This window comes from Egretta garzetta, unplaced genomic scaffold (genome assembly GCF_000687185.1).
Source record: "Egretta garzetta isolate BGI_Z169 unplaced genomic scaffold, ASM68718v1 scaffold208, whole genome shotgun sequence".
Classification (NCBI taxonomy): Eukaryota; Metazoa; Chordata; class Aves; order Pelecaniformes; family Ardeidae; genus Egretta; species Egretta garzetta.
The window spans coordinates 1,382,046-1,406,506 of NW_009260403.1; the positions used below are offsets into that span (position 1 = coordinate 1,382,046).

General features: G+C 37.3%; 1 protein-coding gene across 1 annotated transcript in view; it reads right to left on the reverse strand.

Annotated features, from left to right (window-relative positions):
* The window catches only part of NEB (nebulin), a 128,134-nt gene that overhangs the window by 7,664 nt on the left and 96,009 nt on the right, over positions 1–24,461 (reverse strand). The window contains 27 exon segments of the mRNA XM_035898943.1: positions 2–24; positions 618–710; positions 1,276–1,368; positions 2,145–2,237; positions 2,762–2,854; positions 4,049–4,141; positions 4,604–4,696; positions 6,207–6,299; positions 9,026–9,118; positions 9,911–10,015; positions 10,630–10,734; positions 11,182–11,286; positions 11,428–11,541; positions 13,031–13,141; positions 13,609–13,719; positions 14,593–14,697; positions 16,018–16,122; positions 16,907–17,011; positions 17,157–17,267; positions 20,966–21,064; positions 21,191–21,292; positions 21,771–21,881; positions 22,372–22,482; positions 22,584–22,688; positions 23,278–23,382; positions 23,497–23,601; positions 24,266–24,370. Coding sequence (XP_035754836.1) covers positions 2–24; positions 618–710; positions 1,276–1,368; positions 2,145–2,237; positions 2,762–2,854; positions 4,049–4,141; positions 4,604–4,696; positions 6,207–6,299; positions 9,026–9,118; positions 9,911–10,015; positions 10,630–10,734; positions 11,182–11,286; positions 11,428–11,541; positions 13,031–13,141; positions 13,609–13,719; positions 14,593–14,697; positions 16,018–16,122; positions 16,907–17,011; positions 17,157–17,267; positions 20,966–21,064; positions 21,191–21,292; positions 21,771–21,881; positions 22,372–22,482; positions 22,584–22,688; positions 23,278–23,382; positions 23,497–23,601; positions 24,266–24,370 — 2,687 coding nt within the window.

The window sequence follows — 24,461 nt, forward strand, 5'->3', positions numbered from 1 at the left end:
CCCTACGTTTTCTTTATACAACACCTATGAGACATAAGAAAGGAGCCAAAGAAAGCAACAATAAATAAAAAGCTGTCCGTAGGCAAACTGAAAGCCTAAGGCATTTTTCTTCTTGTATTTGTCTTCTCAGGGCCTAGGTATTGCATATATTTTTAAAGAAGGTACGTACTTACTTAGAAATATTTTATGAGAGCAGTAGGGTTTGTCATACTGGCTTTTTAGCTACAGGATCACTCGTAATAAATAGTGTCAGTACTACGTAAATGAGACCACAAAAATACCTTATTGAGGGGTGGAGGGTGTTACAAATATGTAAACTACACATTTTTAAAAGGAAGTCGGCATTGCAGAGAACATGAGTGGAGTTTGTTAAGTGTTTTTAGGATTAGAAAAAGGCATTAATATCACTCTTAAGAAAACCAGTAAAAACTGTAACCAGTTAAAGTCACCACTGTAAACCAGAGTAAGACATGAGTAAGAAGTCATCTCCTCTATAAGGGGCTTTAGAGCGAGAGACGGCATTACTTTGGAACAAGTGTTACAACATCCATTTATTAAAACTGTTAACGTTTTCTTTTAAATAGAGTTAAAAGGAACTCTTTTTCTTAGCAAAGTACCGAGCTACAGATTTCTTGATTGCGTTTGACCCTCTCCATCTCTGGAGTGATGGGGGTGGGGGTTCCAGTCCCCACGCTCTCTTTGTACAACACCTGTATAGCAACAAGAAGCATCCAAAAACATAATCACAACTCAGAAATAATTACATCCAAGCTGAAAGCAAATATTTGAGCCTGCTCAGTCTGCTCTAATGGTCCCTAAAAGCTACCCCTGGAAGCAATGAAGACCGGATAGCACGCAGGAGGGTTTGAAGGCAAAGAGTTCTATGGTTTTATCTTAGCAGGCAGGACAAATCCACATTTTCATGGTGGAGGAGAGCTTTTAGACTACCACCACTGAGGCCTGCTAGGAAGTCAGACCCTCCCCTTCCGTGATAACAGCGCTGAAACAGGAAACCAATAGGATTTAAAAAAACCCCCACATATAAAAGAAAAAAGGAAGTTGGAACAGGGAGCAAAATGGTTAAAAATAATTATTAGATAATAATTACATACACGAAGAAGTGGTAGGTGAGTAACACTGGAAAATATAGTACAGCAAGGAAGAAAGGATGTTTTTGTAAGTTGATTACATGGAAGAAAGGAGTGGAATTGTTCCTTTTTAATAAAGGTTAAAAAGTTCCGTTAAAGGGAGCACTGCTGTTCCTCCACAAAATACCGAGCTAATGTGTTCTTGATTGCGTTTGACTCTCTCAACCTCAGGAGTGACAGGTATTGGGGTTCCTGTCCCCAGATCCTCTTTGTACAACACCTGCGGGGTAACATGGCTGTGTTAAAAGAAGAAAGAAGGAACAAGCACACAACAGCAACACGCAGCTTGCTGAGAAAACAGAATGGATGTTTTTCAAAGTCGCTCCGAGCCAAAGCTTGGCGTAAAAGAGAAAAAATTAAAGTGCTCCTCAAACCCATACAGCTAAACACTAATAGTCTGCAACGCCTTTCGGCTGGAATGCCTTCTCTCTTTGCTTCTCAGCAGCTATATAGAAAAACCGTCTGTGCAACAGTAGACCTAAAGGCAGAAAGTATCAAATACAACACAAAAGGAACAAAGAAATCAACTCTGCTTTGTTTACCCATTCCATAAACATCACAGCGGGTTACACTGGCGCAGATTAGAGCACTGTTACACTGAGGTCGTAGCCACAGATTTGTATCAGGTGCTGAATAGTTTAGTTCTCATATATAAAGTAAGTAAAAACAGGGAAAAAAAACCACCACACGAAGCAAAACTAAGGATTGTTGTGACTAAGAAAAGGAAAATGGTGGGTTTTAAGAGGAAAAAGAAATTAAAGAGATAATCAGACTCAAAAGGAAGGTGGAATTAAAAATTATTATTAAGATGATGAAATAAAAAAAGAGGAACAAGAATGATGTAAGTAACAATTATGCAGGAAAAAAAAAAATCTCAAAGGGACCAGGATATTGATTTTTGTGTAAGTTGATTATAGGAGAACATTTTTGTGGGGGTTAAAAGTATATTAAAATAGATTAAAAGGGTATTTTCTGCTGTTTCAAACTCCAAAATACCGAGCTAAAGTTTTCTTGATTGCGTTTGACTCTTTCAATCTCGGGAGTGACAGGCGTTGGGGTTCCTGTCCCCAGCTCCTCTTTGTACAACACCTATATGGTAACATGGGAGTTTAAAAAAAAAGTTAAGAACCAAAAAAAAATACCGCATTTGATGGAGGTAATACACATAATTTTTATGCCCACTAAACCTACTAGAAAGCAGGAAAAATTAGTAAGTATAAAACAGTTAACCATTGTGATAAATTCCGAGGAAGCCTTCGGGTAGCTAGAAATACTGCATCCCAATTCATAGATATGCTTCAGCAGAATAATAAAGCATTAGAGGAATGGAAAAAAGCAAATGAAAACTCCAGTGTTTTTTAAAAAGGCAATATGCCTTAAGCTTCACCCAAAAAACCTTTAAAAATTAAAGGACATGAAGTGTCAAGTGTTAAAATTATATAAAAAAAAATCTTTTAAAAAATAAGTACATAAAACATAACTAACAATGACAAAAAATTTTAATAGCAGAAAGGGATGATTCTAATGTCTATAAGTTAATTAGAGAGAATAGAAAATGTACAAGTGTTAAATAGTCACGGGGAACTTCATTTCTTAAATTACAAAAAAAATACCGAGCTAAAGTTTTCTTGATTGCGTTTGACCCTCTCCATCTCAGGAGTTACAGGTACTGGGGTTCCAATCCCCAGCCCCTCTTTGTACACCACCTGTGTGGCAACAGGGAGCATTAAAAAAAAAAAAAAAAAAAAAAAAAAAAAAGGAAAGGAAAGGAAAGAGGAGGACAGGGAGGAGAGAGAGAGAGAAGACAAGTAGTTTAATATATTGAAACTTCAAAGTATGAAAAAGAGTTTTGTCAGCCCTGTTCAAAGGCTAGCAAGAAAAATCAATGAAAATAATCAGGTAATAATACTACTAGGTTTGTTGTCGTCTCACCTGGGTGCATATAAATAATGCCAGCAAGACCTGCAGGAGTGCTTTGTGCAAAGCACAGCTTGAGCCACGTTACCTGAAAACTCTCTGCATTTATGCCTTTTTGCCCAAAGGAGTTTCCTTACTCAAACAAAAGATCTTGAATGAGCAGCTTTGCCTCTAAGATTTCTCAATAAGCTCACCAGCATGAGAGAGCGCCGTGATGACCTCAGAGAGAATTAAATGTAGCAAAAGGTTTAACAACAGTGGCTTCTCTGAACTCTCCTATTAATCTCAAGTCAGGACTGAATTTCGTATTGGTCATGTCTGATTTGGGTCAGAACGAGTCAAAACTAGCCCTAAACTGCTCTAATTAAAACAGAAATACAGAACAAAATCACGCCATGATGGTCATTTGACTGGAATGTGTTAGGAGTAGAAACAATCCGGACAGAAATTCTCTACTACAGTAATTTTTCCTTATATATGCAGTTTTTGTCATTTTTTTCATATTGCAGTGGTAGGGGGACACCACCCAGGTTTTCTTACAAAGACCTGTAGGATATAAGAAAGCATCCAACACGGGCAAAACCAGGGAAAGAACCAACACACGCTAGCTGCATTAGATTTGCTTCAGGAAGTGTTAAGAGTTCATTTCTCATTCATGGTGAAGACTGTTTGTTAGAAGGATCGACTTTGTTATTGAGGAGGAGAGCGACATCACTCGGGTACTACTATTTCATTGGGAAGAAGAATAAGGTACTGCTGACCTGCTTTAAGTAAATGAGGTTAAAATTTCAGAGCTGGAAAAAATTAATGACAAGTTAGAGTGAAAAATTAAAATATAAGGATACTGACAGGGTTTTAGTGATTTGATTAAGAAAGCGTTGTTCAAAGTTCAACAAAAAACTGAAAGAAAAATTTAATATGGAGGAGTTAAAAGGGATTTGATTTGCATTTGAAATGGCAGGGTTTGTTTTATTTAGCAATACCGAGCTAATGTTCTCTTGATTGCGTTTGACTCTCTCCATCTCTGGAGTAACCGGTGTTGGGGTGCCAGTCCCTAAGCCCTCTTTGTATAACACCTGTGAGGTACAAGAAAGTTTCCACAAAAAAAGCACTCAACACAGGCAAAATCATTAAATCTGACTATTTTGTGAGTTATGTTTAGCGTTAGGATCACCTTTTAATTAATTTCACACGTTCTAGAGGCAAATATTAAGGAAGGGCCTGACGGTTGATTATTCTGTAAATACATAACTACAGGTGCTAGAAGATAAAGGGTTAAGATAAAACAAACATGGAGAGAAACACCACATCAACGTCACAGCTTGCTTCCAGTTTTGGTTCTTAAAAGAAATGCATGTAAAGTTGTAAATCACCAAAAAAAAGTTAAAGCACAAACAAGGTGGAATATAAATGAGTTAAAAATATTGCAAGGGAAAGGACAGGAGCAGGGTGAGATTCTAAACCACTGAAGAAAAACAGATTATATGTTAGGGTGTTATGCAAAAATAAGTTGTTATAATATTTTTTTTTTTAAATACCGAGCTAATGTGTTCTTGATTGCGTTTGACTCTCTCTATTTCTGGAGTGACAGGCGTTGGGATACCTGTCCCTAGGTCCTCTTTGTACAACACCTGCAGAACACAAGCACCCAGCAAGGTGAGAAGATCATATTCCTTCCACATCTACAGTACATTTGGAAAGATCATTTACCTGGTTTATAGGTAAATATAACCTGGGATTGTATGTAAATATGTGCACTATTTCTTTTACTCAGTCTGCATCTTTTTCAGTACAGTCACCAGCTCAGCAAAGTGCTTCATGTCTATGCTGAGGTGCTTGAACACATTGAAGTCAATGGAATACTTCGTTATAGTAGGAGACAAATTTAAATATTCTGCTGACCTGGCATGAAAGGCAGGTACGTTCTGCTTTTCACCTTAGTTTAGGAAATGCAATAGTAGTACTCTTCAGGCAGTCAACATTTCTGGAGTCTTTGTTTTGGGTTTTTTTGGGTTTTTTTTGTTTTTTTTTTTTATGGTATTAACAAACAGGTGAACCTTTTATAGACATGTTGAATATGAAAATATTTAGTTGTGGGCTCCAATTCATTTTGATCTATGTGACTATTCATTTGAACACCTCTATTTTACTTTAAGTCTCTAGAAAAAAAAACAATTGAGTTTTAGCTCTCATATTATTAGATTTAACTTAATGTGTAATTGTTTGATTTTAAAAATTGCATTTTTCATGAAAGGAGTTGTCCAGGAGATGCCTGGGTTGGTTTAAAACCTAATCATGTAGAAATACATTACAAATGCACTAATGGGTTTTCTTGCAACTAGTAAAACACTTGCAACAAAAAGAGCTAACAAAAAAAATGTCACTGCTTGATGTCATTGAAACAATGAAAAAAATACAAAAATAAAGCACTCGCAGCAAGTGAAAATAGATTATGTAAAAGAAAAAAACAAAGAATCATTTGAAAAAAAACAACTCAGTTGTGCAAAAGTGAGCTGTAAAATCACTGGTGTCATAAACAGCTCAAAAGTGAAACCATACTTAGAAAATCAGGAATGGAAAATCATAAGATAATCGTTACAGGGGTGTCACAGCTCCTCAGCGTTGTATAGCAAACATCTGAGGCACCAATAATCACAAGAGCATATCCTGCCCCAATTCTGTATGCAGAGGTCAAAGGAAAGCAGTAGAGGCTCAAAATCAGGTGAGCATGTTGTGGTTATTAAAATCTACGCTTAACTAGATATGGGAAGAGCCAGGTACTGTTCCCACTTAAAATTGTCACTAGGTTTTGTGACTACCAAACCAAAAAAGGCCCCAAGTGGGTTTTTTCCACAAAGTTCTCTCTAGCTAATCCGTTTTTTTTCCAGACTAATTGTAAGACTTCATCTGGGTTTTTTTTGTTTCTAGTGATGTGTTTAGAAAAGATAACAGAAGTAATACAGGGAAGTGGCTGACTGTAATGACCACTCTGAAACTCAGATATTTGAACTTCCCGCTGCTGAATATAGGGATTTAAGAGATCTGTTCTCTTTTCAACAAAAAATACCCACAAACACTACCAAAGTTCAGAGCTTGAGCTCTGCATGAGTATATAGGTAAGTAGAAGATATGGGCCATTACCGAACTGATGTGCTTCTGTGTCTCCTTGACACGCTTCACTTCTGGGAGATCAGGAATTGGAGTTCCTTTTCCAATGCTTTCCTTGTACTTAATCTACAAAGATGCAGACATCAGAAAAAAGTAAAAGGACTTACATTAAAGCACAGCTGACGCAGGTATGTGTAAGAAGTTACATGAATAAAGAGACATAGGTCCTTTACACTTCACAAACTCATTCAAATCTCAGGTACTAAATGTATTCTGATTGAAGGAAATCATCAAGGAACCTTCTGCTAGAGTTATCTGATAGCCAACTCTGCCACACTTCAACAAAGCAGTTGAACACTAACTCAGCTCAGGGCAAAAAAGCAGAATCTTGTTTGAGCCAGAATTTTTCAATTGAAGCTTAAAATTTGGGTATCTAGCATCTCGCAGGGGCTTAATTTCAGCAAGAACAACCCCCCTGGTTTATAACAATTGAACCGTTTCAAGGTTCCTTACACTGAGTTCCAAAAACTTATGATATTAAGATTTTAAAATAATGTCTAAAAATCTTAGCCTAATGTGAGATAGGCACCTAGTCATATGTGGATAGAGAAAGAGCATTATCCTGATCTCAAGGAGACTGAAACTTCAAAAGATCTCATTGGCTTTAACATGAGCAGAGAGCCGCTGCTAAAGTATTCCCGACATCTTCACAAGGAATCTGTGAGAAGGTAGCTGTAGCTGTTGATGAGATCTCACTGTGAATGGCACTTTGCTAAAAGGGTTTTCTAAAAACAAGTGTAAATACCTTTGAACCTGATACCACGGTCTTTCTACCAATGAAAGAAGAATTTTTGATTTGTGAAAATCTATCGTATTCAACAAAGGTGAGAGTCATCATACAACACTTCAACGATCACAGTGCTATTTGCATTTCTATTTTATCATAACAAAAAAGAATAGCATTTCACAAGAACATATTTAACATACTGTGCATGAAACAAACGGGCTGCAATGTTAGTATCTTTCAAACTAAAATGACGTCAGCATTCAAAAAAAGCATGAAAAGGGTTTACAAGTTTCGAATGAGAAGTAATACATACCGTTATTCCAGTTTTAGAGGGTTACAATTTTTTATACACTATAAAAGCTTTACGAGACATGCGTTAGTAAGGCTTTTGACACTGTTTGCCCTGGCATCCTCACAGACGAGTTAATAAAGTACGGGTTGTTGGTCTATTCTCCCAAGTAACTAGCGATAGGACGAGAGGAGATGGCCTCAAGTTGCATCAGGGGAGTTTTGGATTGGATATTAGAAAAAAATTCTTTACTTAAAGAGTGGTCAAGCATTGGAACAGGCTGCCCAGAGAGGTGGTGGAGTCCCCATCCCTGGAGGCATTAAAAAAATGTGTAGACATGGTGCTTAGGGACATGGTTAGTAGGCACGGTGGTGTTAGGTTGACAGCTGGACTTGATGATCTTGGAGGTCTTTTCCAACCTTAATGATTCTATGATTCTATGCTTAGATAAGTGCACAGTGACACAGACTGAAATCTGGCTAAACAGCCAGGCCCAGGGCGTTTTGATCAGTGACAGAAGGGCCAGCTGGAGCCAAGTCAGCAGTGGCTTACCCCAGGGGTCAATACTGGGACCAATACTGTTTAACATCCTCACTAGTGACCTGGATGCCGGGACAGAGCGCGCTCTCAGCAAGTTTGCAGATGACACAAAATGGGGAGGATCGGCTGATACACCCAAGGGTTGTGCTGCCACCCAGAGGGACCTTGACAGGCTGGAGAAACGGGCTGAGAGATATCTCCTGAAGTTCAACGGGGGAAATGCAAAGTCCTGCACCTGGGGAGGAATAACCCCAGGCACCGGTACATGCTGGGGGCTGACTGTCTGGGAAGCAGCTTTGCAGAAAAGGACCTTGGACAACAAACTGACCATGAGCCAGCAATGCACCCTCATGACAAAGACTAACAACATACTTGGCTGCATTACGAAGGGTATTGCCAGCAGGTCAAGGGAGGTAATGCCTCCCCTCTGCTCAGCACTGGTGTTCTGGAGTTCTGTGTCCAGTTCCGGGGTCACTGGCACAAGAAAGATATGGACTTACTGGAGCAAGTCCAGTGCAGGGCCACAAAGATAAGTAAGAGACAAGAGCATCTTTGATATGAGAAGAGGTTTAGAGAGCTGGGACTCTTCAGCCTGGAGAAGACTAGGCTCAGGGGGGACCTTACCGATGTGTATACATACCCAGTGAAAAGGAATGAAGAGGAGGGAGCTACTCTTTTTGGTACTGCTCAGTGACAGAGCAAGAGATAATGGTCACAAATTAAAAAAAAAAAAGCAAATTCAACCTGAACACAGGAAAACACTTTTTTACTGTGAGGGTGGTCAGCCATTGGAACGGACTGCCCAGGGAGGCTGTGGCATCGCCGTCCTTTGAGATATTCAAAGCTCGTCTGGACACGATCCTAGGCAACCTGCTCTAGCTGATCCTGCTTGAGCAACGGGGTTGGAGTAGAGGTTCTCAAGAGGACCCTTCCAACCTAAATTATTCTTTGAATCTGCGCTAAATAAACTGTGTTTGGGATGAGATTAAGAATTATAGCAAGAGCTTTCACATTTTACAAATGGATTGTAAGTAAAAAAAAATTGAATGTTAATCATTAGAAAGATTACTGTTTAAGTAAGAAGAATAGGCAAAAACTTCTAGAAAGCAACCCTTAGCTGGATGGATTATTACCAAGCCACTGTTAGCAACATTTAAAGAAATAAGAGGGGGAAAAATATATTATTTCAAGTTTAATTAGAGCTGGTAGAGTATTAAAAAATCAATTCTTCTGTACCGAGCTAATTGCATCCTGGGTTCGTTTAACTCTCTGCATCTCTGGTGTCTTTTCAATAGTAGTTCCAGTTCCAATATCTTCTTTATATAAAATCTTAACATTTAGAATGAAGACAACAAGGTTAAGCATACAAAACACAACATTATTTCTCCTAGAGAGTGAATCACAGGCTCATGACATGATTTGTACACAACAGTGGAGGCTGAAAGCCAACTCAGAGGATTATCTGCAGTCACTGCCTTGTTGCCTATCTGCAGTCTGTCCTACCACGAGTGCCATTTGTGCAAAAAAGGGGCTGATAATTTATATTTGTAATAATGCATTTTAAGTAGAATCTCAAAACATTTGTAGGCGAATTTTAGGATTGAAGACTAATTTTTGTTCTAATTTATTTTATTATGTGTTACACAAATGTCTTCCACTTACTGTGCTAATGGTGCTAGTGGCAAAATGACAGAGCAGACTTTAGGCACTTCATGGTAACACATGAAATGTGAAACAAATCAGGCAGACAGTTCAATTTTCACTGAAAGAAGACAGTTGCAGCACAACATGAATGCACTACTTACACAGTAACAGGACAAATGAGAGGTGGACACTAGTAATACCAATTTAAGTACAAGACTGATTATTTAACTCACAGCTATGTCTATGTGAAAGAGTGCAATCAGGGCACTCCACAAAAACCAGTAGATAAAAAGGGGTAGCAAAACCCAGCCAAATCTACTTAGAATAAAATTAGTTTTGTTTGAAAAAGTTCTTATACACATTTAAGCAGATCAAGAACATAAGTACCTGTAAGGTAAGAGCCCAAACCAGTTATGTTACTAAACATAATAAACTGTATTTTTTTGAATGAGAACTGAAAACAGAAAATAACTATACCGAGCTGAAATTCTTCTGGTTTTCTTTCACACGCAGCATTTCTGGTGTGTCTTGTACAACTGTAACTTTTCCTTTACTGTTCTGTAGGTCCCACTGATACTGAAGCTGTGGAAAAAGTTGAAGTAAAACGTCAAATGTTCACTCTATGCCATAAAAATTTACTCACAGAGTTTTATTTGAAGATGAGGAAAAAAAAATTCAAGTACACTTTATAAGGAGGTCATTTTAACATCACCATTAGTGATCTAAAGATGTACCACAGTTACATGTATTCTCATTTAAATTAGCAATAGGAGGTCCTTAACTAGATTCACTGAAAAATCTTGAAAGGTGCCAGATTGTATCTAAAATAATGTAGCTCGACAATGAAAGTTAAAGATGGCACGTCAGATTGTGGAGGTCTGTTACTGACCATACAGTCTTGCAGGTAGTCCCACTGACAACAACAGACATCTTCTGGAAGTATAATTCTCTATTACTTGCAAAGGAATTGTCAAAGCACTGCAGCAGAAAGGTTTTTACCAAGAAAATTACAGAATCATTTTGGTTCCCTGTGTGATGCGTAAGTGGGCTGCTGCATGCATAGTGGACCCTCTAACTGAAGATATGAAGACAGCCTGGTTGGGATTAGAGTGTGGTATCAGGACCTTATCAAATGAAAAAAGGCTAAACGTTTTTTACTAGTTGACAATAACAGTAATTATTATTTATATACATACAGTGCTAAAATTCTTTTGATTCTCACGGACTCTCTGCATTTCTGGTGTATCTGTTACAGGCACGTAGTATGGCATGGTCCTTTCTGCATCTTCCTTATACTTTTTCTGATAGAAATACAAAATATATTCCATTAACACAAAAGCAGTAATAACGATCTGGCATTGCTTATTGTTGCATAGTGCCCATCTCTATGGAAATGTGAGCACTTCTGTGTCTGATACAAATTCAAGTTGTGCCTCTGTGTAAGATTTATTTTAAAGTTGAGGCTATTAAGGACTATGAAAATTAAGCTAAATCTACTTAGAACAAAATTAGCTTTGGTATTGCAAAAGCAATAGAAATTATTGTTTCATTTTATAGTCTTAAAATAAATTAATTTCAATATTGAAATGGACTTTCAGAGTAAGAGATGCCACATCACAGCTCCAGAGAAATTTGTTTTTCTGGTGTACCTCCTGAATGTTGCGACAGGTAGTTATTTAGGTCATCCAAATTAGTATCCACTTGAGTTTCCCACATGAACAATGATTAAATTGCTTTACTCAAGATACCTGGCTTGAAAGGTTCTTGACTTGCTGGGCATGAATAATCTCCGGAGTATCGACAACACTGGTGTAGTTGGCTTTCTCCATTTCTGCCAATTGTTTGTATTTGATCTGTTGGGGAAAGCTCACATTCAGGTGCCTTATACTTATATTGACAACAATTTTCATTTGGGTTCATCAGAAAAAAAACCTATTAATACATTTTCCTTTAAAGAAGACATCAGATGTGATATATGAGAGATTCACACAGACCTGGCTGGCAATGTCAGTGGCATTCTTTGCTCTCACAAAATCTGGTGTCTCCAAAGCCAGCTCTGTCAGACCTTTTCCTTTGATTTCTAATTCCAAGGCTTTTTTGTACTCTTTCTGCAGACGAAGACAGTAAACAGGTATTTTGTCAGTGCAAATGACAAACCTTTAGCAACTTCAGATAGTTTCATGACCACACTACAAAATAAGAATACTACTAATATAAACTCACAAATAAACCCACAGATGATGTCATTAAAGTGTGTACTTTATGACTTAAATCCTGAGAGCAAACAGCCCTACTCCAGCAGTAAATGGAGCACGCTACAGGCCAGCTGTATTAAGGTCACTCTTCCTTCTCACACCAGTCATCTCTAAGTGTAAATTCCTCTAGGTGATCAGTGATCAGTGCAAAGCAGTAACTTGTACAGAAAAGAAGCAACAGACAGCGAGCAGCATATGAAACGCATGCGGTAGCGAAGAGTGGTCACAGACGTTTCACAGGGAGCACGTCCAAAAAATGTAAGGTGTCAGGATTCGCTGTGACATTTGGAATGAATACTCCCCTTAAAAACTCAGTGCTGCAGCAGCCACTCTTCCAAAAGAGATCTTCCACTAAGGTCTAAAAGATTTATTTTGTATAGATTGGCATAATTCATAACTCTCTATGCCAACTCTGCTGAACTTAACAGAATAGGTCTGTAATATTCTGGTAACAAAACACAGGCTCTTTGAACAACTCAAAAGCTTTGCACTACTAAGTACAAAATGCTGTTTTCAGTAAGGATGCTTATCTTACAAGTATTTTGTTAAGAAGCAAAAAATCAGAAGTAATGCTAAAAAGTTACTGGTTTCAGCTTTCAGCCTGATGATGTCAAGGCTTTTAAACTATGAGCTAATCTTATCCTATGAAAACAATCACTATGAAATATTGATTATACCAGTCCACCACATAAATAAAGTAGCTGTTAGGTTTGCATCCTGACTGTCTGCTGGCCACCTTTCTCCATCAAAGCAGGGAAGACTGCCTCGGCCATCAGTCCTGCAGCTGCCAACTGGGCATCAGTCCTGGGCAGGGACTGTCCATGAGCATGGCTGGTGTTTCTGACTCCACCATCAAGCCTAAAGCATTCAAAAAGAGCTCTTTGCTGCCCAGCACACCTCCCAAAGCAGAAGTATGCCAATCTGGTTCCCTCATTGTAGTCCCTTTCTGATCTCTCACTTTGCTTCTTGTTTCCTCAGCCTTGGGTTACCTGCTCCTGACCTGAGATGCCCAGTTTACACAACTGACATCTCTGGTTCCTACGCGTAGCCTTGCTGCATCACAGAGCTGGTTTAGTCTACTCCTTGTCTGATCTGACTATTGATCACAGCATGTCTTTCCCACCTATACTCCTGACAGTAACTGCAAAGCCAGAAAAGAGCTCACTTGAAAGTTCAGGCTCCCGGTTTTATCCTTAATCACCCACACACATCCTTTTTTTCTCCCTACTCAAGGGTTTCTAGGGAACGACAAAGTTCATACTAGTGTTATACAGCCATAAGCATTTATCAGTTGGAGGCTGTTACATCCATTCAGGTACTTTCCATATAGCTTTTGACATACCTCGTTCAGGATTTGAGTTGCATTCTTCGCTCTTAACATGTCTGGAGTCTCCTCTAAAGCTGTTAGTCCTTTACCTTTGACACCTTCCTCCAGATCCTTCCTGTACTCTTTCTGCAGAAGAAACAAAATGAAAACTGCAAAGCCAGACTAAAGAGAGTTTGACACTCTACAACTTTGTTGCAAAAATTAAAAAAGAAAAAAAAATAATCCCAAAATCTCCAAAAGAAAAAAGGTTTTTTTAAAACAACAAAGAATATTGTATAGGGTTATGTAAGAACTACTGCAACAGAATAGAGTATAGTCATTATTGTTCAAGATAAATTGCAAAGGTACACACATATACACGCCACTATGGAACAGTTAGGCTGATCAATGTCAGAAAGGGACACAGTAAATAAGAATACAGTTAACAAACAATGAAATAAGTGTCCACGACAAATTAGATCACAACACAAAATATATGTAAACATGCTTAATGTGAATGGTTAGGAAAAAGAACGTGGTGAAGAAATGTTGCTGAGAATACTTAGTCAAATTATTTAACTTCACAGAGGAAATAAGCACAGAATAACTGCTACCTCGCTTGCTATTTTGGTTGCATATTTGACATGTAATAAGGATGGTGTAATCTCCAAGCCAGTAAGGTTTCTGCCCTTAATGGACTCTTCAAAGTCCTTCTTATATTCTTTCTAATGAGAGTAAAAAGAAAAAAAGCAAAACAGCAAATGTTTGTTACATCATTTTTAATTACATGAAAAACTACCAGGAGGATGGAGCAGTGGTTTGGCATTAATGTCGCAATGACAACCTGCTACAGTCAATGCCGTGGGCATCTAAAGCAATAAATCCTGTTTCTAATAAAGCCCATGAAACAGCTCATCGCTTGCAATGGAAATGGGACCTGACCCTGCCTTTTTTTTTTTTTTCTTTTTCTACTTATTTGTATACGCAGAGAAAACATTCAATGGAGTCACTCAAACATAATGACCAATGGGCTTATACAGCTGTTTTTCAGCATGTATAAGCCTTCATCTGTGACAGAACAAGATCATACTTCAAACAAACAGAAAAGAACTGCTTGAGCAAATAGAATGACAGGTCAGTGAGGAACACTATGACAGTAGAGACAAACAGGAAATAAATGCATTTCTCAAAAATAGAGTTCTGAGGTGAAAAGCATAACCAGGGCACTTCCTGCGGACTATGATAACTGACACACATACTATACTCGTGTTGCAAAAGTTTAAGTGAAATGTATTTCATATTACATTTCTTCTAAAGACTCGAAGACTCGCTTAAGCTTCATTTACTGAGAGCTTCTGACAGCTTTGCTGATAGCTTCTGACAGATAATATACACTTAATCGTGACACAGGAAAGCTTCATGGATTTTAAATGTAGTATTTCATAACCAATATAAAGAAATGTGATAAAGCTATAATTTTTCAGTCTATCAGCATGCACAAGATGCAAGTATAACTGTCCGTCTAAATCACTGTGAAAGTTTAACTGAAAAAAAAATTTTAAAGTTTTTTAGTCTATCAGTATTGATTTTAACCATACCTCACTCTGCATGAGCTGAGACTCCTTTGCAGTAAGGTATGTTGGAGTTTCAAAGTCCAACATAGGTTTTCCTTTTTCCTTCTCATACTTTTCTCTGTATTTCACCTGAGAGGAAAAGAAAAAAGTTACCCTCCTAAATAATCAAAGAACCAACTCATCGACTAGTATGTGCCTACTTTGGTCAACAGATCTGTGGTGAAAAATGAATGTCTAATACTGTTTACCTTCCCGAAATCCATATTATTGACCAGAAAATGTAAAAATCAAAGGTCAGGCTTTCAGCAGAATGTGCGGGGCCTAGAATTCTACTGATTTATTCCCTGTTGCAGAGAACAAGCAGTGTCAGCTCAGATTTCAGCAGTTTACTGATCACAGGAAGGAAGACAGGTAGCTGTAAAAATGTAACTTGAAGGCACTCAGACTGCTCGTGGCCCTGGCTTTGTTCAGCCAGTTACGTGTTAATGGATTGCTGGAGTGTTAGTGGCAGGGCTTGAAAAGATGCGGTTTAGCGACTTGCTAACTAATTCTATGCATGAGTGTCCAGGAAGTAAAATGCCAACAAGGATGAAGATATTCTTGCTTCAAGTTATAATATCCAGCCCTTTAGGGCATCAATTTTCAGACTGCTGCACGAGGTAATGCTATTCTTTGGCTGAGAGAGATCTCAAACCGGAGCAACAAGTAGCGACTTAAAGTTTAACTACAAACTGATTAACAACCATTTTCTTATAGTCCTTTGCTATGTAACCTTTTTGCTCTTCCATGCCGTGCAGCAGAACAGTAACTATGGCCCTTTGTGTTCTAGCAGTAATTTCTCTCTTGCTTTACAGTCAATAAATACCTGGAATAGAACCTGGAATAGAGAGGATTAGAGACCAAATCAGAGCATGAATTTCTCTGGAATGATTCACCATTCGTTGTATTCCAGAGGGAAAAATTGGCAGACACATTTAATAGCACCAGTAGGTATTGTTTTGGTTAAAGCAATTTTGGATGTTGAAAAAGATTGGCAAGAGCTCTCCTTTGTATCACTTGAGGATAGAATGGATAAAGCAGTTGGAAACATACTGTCAGCAACAACCCTACTTCTTTCAATTTCCAGTTTCTGTGATTACCAGGTCCTTTTTCTACATACAAAATCACCCTGATAAATGTATTATAGTGTGTAAAAAGATCCATATACAACAGAAAGAAGTAATGTTAAGATCTACTCTAGAATGAAGAAATCATTCAGATATTTTATATGTGTTCTAAACTTGCAAATGTGCAAATATTTCTCCTTGACTTGTTTACTCAGGTGTGCAGTGTTTATCAAGCAGATAGGCACAGAGATTGTTATATACTGGAGAATTTTCTAGGGTGACTTCAGTGATGAAGACTGGTACTCAATGAGTGGGGTTAATGAGAAACACATGCCCAACTTACGTGGCTCTGTAGTTCTGATGCCTCCCTTAGATGAACCTGCTCAAGATTATCTGGCACCACATGGTAGTGACCCTTACTCTTCTCATATTGCTTCTTGTACTGGTACTGAAGGGAAGGTGTCAAAAATCATCTCAATAAAAAAAAAATCCCTCAGCAAATTTACTTCTTAGGTCCAATCAAAGCAACACTTCAATGGAACATCAAAGAGAAATTAGAAATACAAAAAGCAAAATAAAACCAAGAAGTTTAACTCCCAGTATCAGATATCACTTCTAAAGATGTGGGTGAGCAGTTATTTTTTTTTGACTACTTTGATTGCAACAAAGATTTTTGCAAAACCAGGATTAAAAAAAGAAAAAGAAAAAAGAAAACACAGTGGATACATGAAGAGGCTGTACCGGGCAATAATGATTTTTGTCTTTTCTCAGTAAAATTATCAAGTATTTTGTTAGGCATAATTCTGTACATCTACAAATGGGGGGATGTTAAACATAAAGATCAAATGAAAAAGCAGACAAAAAAAAATTTAAATATAGTAAGCAGTAAGGAAAAAAGTAAAAAAAAAGAAGAAAATAGTATTTGTTAGTGTGATGCAATCAGTTAAAATGTAATAAAGAATCAATCCACTAAAAACTATTAGAGGATTTAAAATATTAGCAGTTCTACAGCTAATAAAGATTTCACTTCCCAGAGGGCAAATGTGGCAAAGTTGCTAGTTAACTGGGAAATAACCATTAGAAAGTAGAGGAAGAGATCACTACCAGGTGATGTCCCATGAACAATAACAGAAGGAGTAATTGTTACAGAAATAGTTAGCAGAGATCAGTTCAGCATGGAATCCATAATACTGGAAAACTCAAATGGATCTGGGATTAGTTAATGAGCTTACAGCACTGGCGAGTTGGCTTGTACTCAGGACATGGTTCATGATCAGCGATTCAGACATGTCGGTGACAGGCTTATGAAGTTTCTTTAAATCCGCCTTGTATTTCACCTGCAGGTAAGAAAGGACAAACAACATCAAAAAATGAGACTGCTAATAAAACCAGTGATATTGAAAGTATTAACATGAAGGAGGTCTTTGTTAAAGAAATGTGAAACTTGTAATTTCTCTAGAGGAAAAGTATAAGGAAACATACCTCACTAGCCATGTTGTGAGCATCTTTCATGGTCTTGTAGATTTTAGCCTCCTTTAAATCATACTTTGGCTTTTTACCCATCTCTTTGGAAAAATTCTCCTTGTATTTCACCTAAATTAAAAAACAGCCAAGTATTACAACTGTTCTTGAGTACTCACTTGTTTGGCTTCAGAAGGCAAAGAAACCCTACTTCAATGCTGAGGGTAAGCAGAAGAATGAAAATGTAGTAACTTGAAGGCATCCACTGGAATACAGGCTATTTTAAAGATGACCTGACATGGAAAGAAAATCTACCATCTGTATTTACAAAATACCGCTTGTAATTTTTCTTTCAGTGCACAGGTTATATCTCCTCGTTGTAAAAATACCAGACATAGTCAAGAGAAGTATGCTGACAAAACACAGCTAAATTCTGACGCTCAGAGAAGAAGAATTTTTCATTTGATGGGAACTACGCATAGATAAAAGATACCCTGTTTCACAAAGAGACAAACACTGAAGGAAGCATAAAGAATATTTAAAAGAACTTTTTATGTACTTCTTGGAGAAATATGAGCTTCAAAAACCACCTCAAGACGTACGAGCACTGAAGATGGCAATATATCAAATACTTTTATATGTGCTGTTATGCACATATTGTGTTCTGTATAAATAAGAGATGAAGAAAGATGTTAATGATCACAAGCAGAATACTGATACAATTAATTACTAGGACTTAGATTATGCAAGATGCTTAGTAACACTTCCAAACCACATTAGCACCAGCAAGGTAAACCATAGCGATATAAGCCATAATATTCCAGCAGACCTGAGCCCAAGGCACAGAATGTTGATAGGAATGAGAGTTTGGCTAATGGCTTAAAGGAGGGCAAGTCCTTCATCCATCGTGACCTACCCCATCCCACTGCTGCAGGTGCAGCTAAAGGCTAATTCCTCACTATTTCTTGTAAACCTACAAAAGGGGATGGTTCCATTTGGAGTATTTTTTTTGCTATCAGAGATGCATAAAATTGTTTCAGAAGAGTTACTGAAGAGTGCAAGAAAAACTCGAAGTATTAAACATTAACTTCTGGCTTATCTAAATGGATCCCATAGTTAGTGTGTATGCTCATCACCGTTAGAGTAACTATCAGTAGAAAAATTCTGAGGATTCGTCATTCCTTCCCTGCAGTAGTATTCTGCCTGGTCTGGAAACAGGTGAGGCAACATTTCCTTCTGTTTACCAATCCACATTTCCTTTATACTAAATAAGCTAGCAACCCCCATCCCTGGTCTAAAGAACAAGAACTGAACCACCATCATCAGTCCTTCTGAAAGAATTTGATCTTCTTCGGGACCAAGATAGTACTTATAAAAAGCACGCAGAAAATATAAGACTGGCTGATTAGGAAAAAGAATTAATGGTTCTTCAGAAAAAAACCTGATGTTGCAAGAAATATTTATGCGAAAATTGAAATGAAGGAAATAAAATACTGAAGAACGGGTAATTAAGCTGAGGAAAAGCTGACTCATGCTAAAGGTTTTGTTATGACAATTACAGAAATGTAAACAGATAATTTCACATTAGTAAAAAAAGATGATGGAACGCAGAATTAAATCACATTCCACAATCACATTTCACACTTTGATTTCATATTCCTGCCCATGCAGCACCATTTGGTTCATGCTGGATACCACTGTTGCTCTTTTGCTTTGCAAAATATAGCAACATTCAGATAAAACACACAGTGAAACAGGCAAATCCACAAATTATAGAGCTGCTGTAAGAAAAAAAGAATATTAACATTTTTGACATAAAGGAATCAATATTGGTTCTGACCTCATAAAAATTCAAATCAAGCAGAAGTATACTAGAATCTGTCAAGTTTTGCAAGCTATGCAACATACGATCAAGATCAGACCATCATGCCAAAGAGCTTACTTTTTTTAAGCCCTGAAGAAATGTTACTGAAAGACCTATGCAAAATTAAATGCAAGCATGCTAGGTAAGCAGACGAAATCCAAATAACAAAAAGGCAAGTGGACAAACAAACTGGACATAATGCTTTATAAAGAAGAAGTTTATGAGAGGAAATGTCTAAGAGAAAAAAAAGGTAAAGGTTGTGTCAATTATTCTGTGCTCCCTTTGTTTCCTTTCAGGACCAAAAGAATCTCATCAAAGCATGTTTATAAGACTAGGAGGAGAACTGGCTAGCATCGGAGCAAAAGCGTGGAAAAGTCGGATCTCATCACTGAATGGTAATAAACATAATTTCTTCTTTGTCTTGCAGTTCAATTGTTCAGTTTAAGAATCCTTGGTTCTGGTGAAAAGACCAGTTTTTCCTGACAAACACAGTGGCTGACATTCAAACATGCAACAGTTACATGCAGTAGTCATGGCTAGACATGGAAAAACATAATCTCCTTTTTTTCATTTGGAAATACATGTGCAAAACTGAAATGGTGCAGGTCTGTGCTGCTGCTTCCAAAACTGCCTGGCAGACATCATTTTTCTGTTTTTCAAAGGTTTTGAGATGGCAAGAAATATAAGAAGCCATGTGCCCCCAAGTCACTACAGGGTACGCTTCTCAGAGGCTCTGGGGCTGATTCAGTCATACACTACGCTTCCATTATGCCATTCCAGCACAATGTAAACAGGATACTTTAAATAAAGTTTAAATAGAAGTTTGAATAGTCAAAATGAAGTTCCAGTGTGAATGTTACACATATGGTACAACTGTTCATTGAAAATTACCAGCACCATTGTTCAGGTTTGTCATACGCACATATTTCCATTTTTCGCACAGTTTCAGGACAACCAGCTCAAGCTTATATATCCATATTTAGGTTTTTTGGGTGAAAAAGGCCAATTTTCACATTGCATGAGTGCTTCGGAAACTTCCATTAAAAACACTGGAAGTTCCAAAACCATTATGAAGGGCAGTCTCACAAAGTTTTGCTACATTCAACACAAAAAGATTCAGTGCAACTGATGCATCATAAACCCTTTAACAGCTTGGAATTGTAAGATAATATGCAAGCAAGAGACAGATGCATAAAAATGGCATTCCCAGATGTGTCACTTAAAGTTATCTTACATGACTACTTAGCATATTAGCTTTCTTAAAGGTTCTCATCCATGGGGTATCATAAGATGCAGCTCCATGCCCTCTCATATGTCGTTTGAGGTATTCTGCCTATAATGCGCAGCAAGAAAGCAAGATCAGAAATGCAAATAATTACAGGATTAAAGGATGAAGTGGTGAGAAAGAACCAAGTTGAACTGAGGTTCTGGCGGAAGAAATTGCCGCAGTAAATAGCAAGCGTGTGCTTTAGACTGATTGGAAAACATGACCGTTGTATAGAAGTAAGCAAGCTTCTATCAATATAATATATTAACTTCAAAACAGAAGATTCTTTTAAAGGCACAAAGTAGAAAGTAAGCTGCTGAAAGAAACATGTCCATGTCATAAAGGATGGATAATAAGAGTTAGGTAAAAGACTGCTTCTTTTAAAGCCAATACCCAGAAAAGTTAAAAAAAAGAGAACATGGCTAACACTTCAGCCTTAGTATTTAAAAGATCTTGTCACAGCATCATTTTAAGGAGATTCTATACCTCCATTAAAGTCAGTAGAAAAGTTTATTTAACAAAGAAATACCTGGCACTGGGATTTAATTTTTACTTTAATACATTCCCTTTAAATTAGTCCCTTATCTTCTAACCTAGAATTAATTTCAGTTATAATATTAGTATTATTATTATTATATTAGTTAATACCAGGTCTCATTTCTCTCACTGCTGTGGAGTTTCACCAACTCTTATTATTACCTGGCTAGTTAGCTTGGACACCTCCTTTGCCAGTTCAATATCTGGACGTCCCAGCATGGTTACGCCAATGCCAGCTTCTCCACGCTTTTTATATTCAATCTAACAAAGAAAAAAATAAGTATAGTTTAGTAGCGATGACATCCCTTTTTAATTATTTTACTGACACTGTTTTTAATAGTAAAATTACTGCTAAAGAATTATACAGAAGACTTAAAAACCACTTACATCACTAATTAACTTGGCAGCCTGAGTTGCTTTCTTAATATCTGGTCGATCTGCTATAGGTGTGTAGTGGAGCTTTGACTTGGCATCTTTCTTGTATTCAATCTAATCCATGATGATAGACAGAGGAAAGAAAATTACTGAGGTTTGCACATGAAGAATATACCTAATAAGGACACAGCAATGTTGCTGGGAAGGTGCATTCGGGTTTTTTTTTTTAAAGTATTTTCACAAGGAATGGATTTGGGAATCTGTTTTTGCAAGTTGTCTACAAATGTAGAAATAAGCATGTGCAAATCTGTCTGTATTTGAAGGAATAAAAAAAATTATTACATGTGATTTGCACTAGATTACTTTAAATCCTACCATGTGATTAAGTAGAAATAGGATTTTCCAAGAAATCCTTTATTTCAGTGCAGTTTTACATTTGTAAATACTTGCACCTTTACCTTTCAGAGTTACACCTGAACACGGAGGCTGGGAGGAAATCCAAAAGTACATGAACTTCTGTTTTTGCCAGCTGATGTTGATTGAATTTGCTTAGACAAGCTACTTGATTCATGAAAAGACAAGGAAAACTTACTGTACTCTGTTTTTTAGCAACTTCCATGGCATGTTTCACTTCGGGAGGCTCCAGCATGACAGAATAATTAGATTTGCCTTTCTCCTTCACGAAGTTCTTTTTATAGTTTGTCTGTTAAGAGCAAAAATGGCCAGGTGTGAGTTTTTAATTTCACATGGAGGTAAACGCTATAGAAACTTGGAAATAAGCTCACTGAAACTGTTAAGACAGATAAAATGCAGTCTCCTCGGTCTCAAAAGGTACGGTCCCCAGCTCGTTTGTCATGATTTGTACTTTCAATTACAAACACTTGCTATTTGGAGATAATGATTTGTGTTTAAACTGCGTTGTATGAAAAATAAAATCTGAATTAAGGGCAACCCTTTAGCACTCCAGTCTGTCACTTTTCTGCAGAGTATTTCAACAGATTCCCAATAAAATGTGTTTAGCTCTTCTTGTTGCTCTCCTTATTCTGGTAGGAATTCATCTTTTTCGACTCCTTAGGCATCTTATGATGAGACTCTAAATGTGTTGCATGTATACTAAAACACGCAACAGTCTAATCAATTACAGGCAGCAGGTAATAATCTCACCACAAATTATTATCACACCAGCTACTTACCTCACTGACATGCTTGGTCACCTCTTTCACATGAGCAGTGTCTCGTGTCTCTGGCAGGGTTGTGTAAGACCCATGTGGAAGCTGCTTCTTGCTGTATTCTTTGTATTTGTTCTGAAAGCACAGAATAAAAATAGGTAAAAACCAGCAATGCAAGCCCCACCCATATTAAAAGGATGTAGTTAAAATGAACAAATAACTCTCTGCTGTTTTACCTCAGACACAAGAGAGCTGACATTCTTAGCCAGGAGGATCTGAGGTGTATCTGGAACAACAAGGCACGTTCCTCGAGCTTTGTTATGCTTCTCTTTGTATTTTATCTATCAGGAAGAAAACATATAATTTTGAGCAATGTGTATCTTGTCTTGTGGCAATTTAAAAAGCAATTACTATAGTTGTGCCTGCTTGTTAGTGCAAAAGTTTGCCAAAAATCCCGTATTTTGATGTTTTCCAAGATAAATTCATTCCAGTCTATATATTCCTATAGCTGTCACTTGGAATTTTATTAATATATGGAATATTGAATATTAATATATTGTTAGTAACTATTAAAGATACTTGGAGTTATGCACAAGTTATACCTGAAGCTTTTTCTTGTTGTTTTCTCCAGATAATATTTTCAATTCAATAACAGGAATGGAGAGATATACCAACGTCTAGGGTGTTCAGGCAATGTTAACTTTGAATATTTATTTAATCCACCAAGTAGGCCAGTGACATTTATAAGACCAAATTTATTCAGATCTTGCCAATTTGTTAATGAAATAAACAAGTCAAATCAAATAATGAAGTGAGACTGACAACAACTTTTGAAAGCTTCATTCGTAATCCAATCATATTTCCAATGGTAGTTGATGTAGTATATAACCTTCTAGTAGAACAAAAAAAAGTGAGTGTTCAAGTACTTACATCACTCGCCAAGATGGCATTATTTAAGGCTAATACTGTGTTTTTATCATCCGTGACAGAGAGTTTGCATCCCTTTAGGAATTCCCGGTCCAGTTTGTATTCATACTGCAGGAAGAAAAAAAATAAGAGAGTCTCAAATCTTCTACAACTTTTTTTTTTTTATTCTGAACATGAGAGATGTGTGGAAAGGGAGTATTCAGTTTGCTCTGATTTTCTTACATCACTCTGTTGCAGAGACGACTTGGCTGCTTGAACAAAGTCAGGCCTATCAGCAATCCAGTGCCAATGAGCCTTGGCTGCTTCATATTTCTTCTTATAATCCAGCTGTTTATAGTGAAACAACAAGAAAAAAAAAAGAAGTTAATTGGAATTTGGGTACTTTACACATGACATTCATATAGATGTAAATTCTCTTTTGGTCTGTACCAATTAAAGAGAGAAGAGATAAGAAAGTGCATCTACATCAGACTAGGGCCTTCCTCCAAATCATGTACAATCTAGTGGGAGTCCATTTACTCTAGTTTTTCCACTGGTAGGTGGAGAAAGGAATATGAAAGACTGAAAAGATGTCATGACTTTGAAGAAGGTGAGTGCTTTCAGTTCCTTGCCTATTCAAGTGGATGCTGGGCCTCCAATAATAGAAAACACAGGAGAGCTTCCCATGAAGCGCTTACTTTGTCTATGATAACATCATCACAGAGAATTTCTGGGATGGTTACATCTCTGCCAGGAAAACAGAGGGGGCCTAGAAGAACTGTAGATGTGTGACATACAAGGAGCTCAAGTGACCTCAAGGAGAACTTGCAAGAGTGAGCACTTGAGTATGAAATCAATTAAAATACATTTTATTCAAGCAGTATAAGAATTAGAAACAATGCCCAGCCTCAAAAATTTTTCAATGGAACTGAAAATAATTTTTCGTGGTCTCATTTGCCAGTCCCAAACATTATCCATAATAAAATTAAAGTATTAGTAAAACTGAACTCACATTGCTGTTTAGCTTGTAAGCATGCCTTGGAGTCTTAATGTGAACAGAATCTGCTACGACGTTGCAGTGAGATTTATTCCTCTCATACACTTCTTTGTATTTCAGCTAAAGACAGACAAACACAACAAATGTTTACAAAGATAATATTGCCATCAACAAGAAAAGCATCAAAATATGAAAAACATGGTATTAAAAA